The sequence below is a fragment of the Charadrius vociferus genome, unplaced genomic scaffold (assembly GCF_000708025.1).
Source record: "Charadrius vociferus isolate BGI_N301 unplaced genomic scaffold, ASM70802v2 scaffold434, whole genome shotgun sequence".
In the NCBI taxonomy this organism is placed as follows: Eukaryota; Metazoa; Chordata; class Aves; order Charadriiformes; family Charadriidae; genus Charadrius; species Charadrius vociferus.
Window position 1 is genome coordinate 310,128 of NW_009648154.1, and position 3,991 is coordinate 314,118.

The 3,991-nt window shown below is 50.0% G+C and overlaps 1 protein-coding gene across 1 annotated transcript in view; it reads right to left on the reverse strand.

The window, feature by feature from the left end:
- NEB (nebulin) overlaps positions 1-3,991 on the reverse strand; it is a 130,558-nt gene that overhangs the window by 78,045 nt on the left and 48,522 nt on the right. Inside the window, 2 exon segments of the mRNA XM_009884033.1 lie at positions 89-400; positions 3,651-3,758. Of these exon segments, the coding sequence (XP_009882335.1) occupies positions 89-400; positions 3,651-3,758 (420 nt within the window).

Below are 3,991 nucleotides of genomic sequence, written 5' to 3' on the forward strand. Positions count from 1 at the left end.
TATGCTCCCCACCTGGACCTTCTCCATCAACAGGACAGAACACAAGACAGAACTCTGGATTTCTCACAGCCAGGAAAGAACAACTTACATCACTCTGAAGGTCATACACTCTCCTGGCTTGTACCACGTCGTTCTGGTCCGGCAGGCAGGTCCACCGATGCAGAGGGTGCTTGTAATCAATGTCACTGACCAACTCCTGACATTTCTTGGCCAACACGATTCCCAGCATGTCCACTGGGCTACTGAAGTGTGTCTTGGACTTCTCAAAGGCTTTCTTGTACTCCCTGTCACTCTGGATCTTGGCTACGTGCATCGACCACATCATCTTCGGATCATCCTCTATGTTTCGGGCCCCTATGTGGTGGCCAAGCTGCTTGCGATAGCCTTTTTTATACTTGTACTGTGGGGTCAAAGAAGCTCAGTCAGTTGCAGGACACCTCTTCTCCCTTCTGACACTATTCTCTAGCAGCGCCCAGGAGCAAGCGCTTTGCTCATGGAGCCTGGCAACATCACCACGTGAAGGGGTGTCTAAGCTCAGCACATCCCTACGGTGCCCTACACCTCCATCCCACCCCACACCTACACTGAGTCTCACGGAGGACCACACGGAACTCCAACCCAGCTAGCTCGGGAACCAGGAGCAATGCATGCCAGCAGACAGGGTCTCCACACAACCTAAGCATCCCCACGGAGAGAAAAGCTCAGCTGCTGGGATGCAAAACTCTGCAAAAACCACCACACTGCTCCAGCAGGAAACCTGGGCCTCATCCTGCACAGACCTGACCGCACTCACCCACACAGCCCACAGCAGCCGACACACTCCACTGCACCAGGCTCTCCTGCACAGCGCTCGGGACTCTTATTCGCCCAGCCCCGTCTGTGTCCTCAGCTGTACACCTTCAGCCACTAAGCCTGGGAAAGTGAAAGGGGCAAGACTACTTTTTCAGCAATTTGCATGTCAAGAGCTTATGGGTGAAAATTAGAGACCAAGCAAATAAAGGAAACTTTGTGATTGCTGCCTACTATAGGACGCCCAATCAAGGAGAGGAGGTTGAGGACAAGATCTTTCTTCTATTTCAGCAAGCATCACGCTCAATGGCCCTGATCCTGATAGGGGCTTCTACCACCTGGACATCTGCTAGAAAAGCAGCACAGTGAACTGCAAGCATTCCAGGAAACTACTGGAGTGCATTGAGGACAACTTCCTAGTACAGGTGATGGAGAGCTCGACCAGAGGAGAGGCACTGATGGACCTGTTACTCACTAATGAGGAAGAACTTATCGAAGAGGTGAAGATTTGAGGTAGCCTGGGCTGCCCCAATCATGACCTCGTAGAATTCTCAATCTCGAGGGGTACAGGACAGGCAAAAATTTGAGTCAGTCGCGTAAACCTAAAAAAGGCCAACTTTCAGCTGGTTAGGGTGCTAGTGAGTGAGATCCTTTGGGAAAGTGTCCTTAGAGATAAAGGAGTGAATGAGAGTTGGGAGGTGTTTAAAGACATTTTTCTTAGGGCGCAAGAGCTCTCAATCCCAACATTCAGGTAGTCAGGCAGAGGAGGCAGGAGGCCAGCTTGGCTAAGTCAAGATCTCTTAGCCAAACTAAACCACAAAAACAAAGTTCATAGGCAGTGGGGTCAGGGATACACATCCTGGGGAGCTCACAGGGACATGGCCTGGGAGTGCGGGGAGGAGATCAGGAAAGCCAAGGCACAGCTGTAGCTGAACTTGGCTACAGACATAAAAAATAACAAGAAGGGTTTCTTCAGGTACACAGTACAACAAAGGAAGATGAAAGAAACTGTACCCCGTGGCCTCCCCTAGTTTCACCGTGATGAGCAAAATGGGAGACCTGGCTACAACCGACATGGAGAAAGCTGAGGTATTCAACAACTTTTTTGCCTCGGTCTTCACCAGGAAGTTCTCTATCCACACCACCCAATTCACTGGATCCAAAAGCAGGGACTGGGAGAATGAAGTACTGCCCACCGTAGAAGAAGACCAGGTTCAAGATTGTCTAAGGAACCTGAATGCACACAAGTCCACAGGGCCTGATTAGATGCATCCACAGGTCCTGAGGGAACTGGCAGATGAAGTTGCTAAGCCACTATACACCACACTTCAAATGTCATGTCAGACCAGTGAAGTTCCCAGCGATTGGAAAAGCAGAAACATACCCCTCATATTTAAAAAGGGAAAAAATTAAGACCTGGAGAACTACAGGCCAGTCAGTCTCACCTCTGTGCCTGGCAAGATCATGGAGTAGATCCTCCCAGAAACTATGCTAAGGGACTTGGAAAACAGAGAGATGACTGGTGAGAGCCAACATGGCTTCACTAAGGGCAAACTGTGCGTGACAAATTTGGTGGCCTTCTACGACAGGGTTACAGCACTGGTGGATAAAGAAAGAGCAACTGCCATCATCTACCTGGACTTGTACAAAGCATTTGATACTGTCTCACACAATACTCTTGTCTCTAAAATGGAGAGACATGGATTTGATGGATGGCCCACTCAGTGGATAAGGAATTGGCTGGATGGTCGCACTCAAAGAGCTGCAGCCAGTGGCTAGATGTCCAGATAGAGACCAGTGATGAGTGGTGTCCCTCAAGGGTCTATACTGGGACCAGTATTAGTTAACATACTTGTAGATGACATAGACAGTGGGATTGAGTGCACCCTCAGCACGTTTGCAGATGGCACCAGGCTGAGTGGTGTAGTAGATACTCAAGAGGGAAGCGATCCTATCCATAGGGACCCTGACAGGCTAGCAAGGTGGGCCTGTGCAAACCTCATGAAGTTCAACAACGTCAAGTGCAAGGTCCTGCACCTGGGCCGGGGCAATCCCAAACGTGGATACAGGCTGGGTGATGAGTGCACTGAGAGTAGCTCTACAGAGAAGGACTTGGGGTATCAGTGGAAGAAAAAAAGAACATGAGCCAGCAACGTGCACATGCAGTCCAGAAAGCCAGTCATACCCTGGCCTGCACCCAAAGAAGTGTGGCTAGCAGGTCGAGGGAGGAGATTCTCCGTCTCTGCTCTGCTCTCTCATAGAGACCCCACCTTGAGCACTGTGTTCAGCTCAGGAGTTCCCAGCAAAAGAAATTCATGAACATGCATGAGCAGGACTAGGGGAGGCAACAAGGATGATCAGAGGGATGGAGCATCTCCTCTATAAAGACAGGCTGAGAGCTGGGGTTGTTCCACCTGGAGAAGAGAAGGCTCCGCAGAGACTTTATAGCCCCTTCCAGTCCCTAAAGGGACAGAAAAGCTGGAGAGGGACTCTTGATCAGGGAGTGGAGATAGGACAAGGGGGAACAGTTTTAAACTGAAAGAAGGGAGATTTAGATTAGATACTAGGAAGAACTTCTTGACTGTGAGAGGGGTGAGACAGTGGCCCAGGTTGCCCCAAGAAGCTATGGCTGCCCCATCCCTGGAGGTGTCCAAGGCCAGGTTGGATGGGGCTTTGAGCAACCTGGGCTGGTGGGAGGTGTCCCTGCCCAGGGCAGGGGGGTGGAACAAGATGATCTTTAAGGTCCCTTCCAATTCTAACCATTCTATGATTCTAGAGTGCTATGACTTTTTCCCCTGTCTATTTCTGAAATCTCAAGAAAGACTGAGGAGAGCAGGCCTCCAAGGTCTCTGTGTGCTTACTTCACTGGCAATATCTCTGGAAGCTTTAGCAGACTTGATCGGAATGGCATCTGCCCGCATGTCATAGCCCTTCTTCTTCTCTTCCTCCATCGCAAGCTTGTACAGTTTCTGAAAGAAAAAACAAGCATTCCCCTCAAACAACACTGCTTCCTGGGCCACAGCAGCAGCCAGGGATGGACACCTAACCCCAGCTCAAACACCGACCTCACTGAAGTTCACTCTGTTCTGCTGGGCTAGCAAAATACCAGGTGTATCCGGCATAATGTGAACGCTGGTTTTATCCTTCTCCCACGCTGATGTGTATGAGCGCTGAAAAAAAAAAAGAGTGCAACATGAAATAA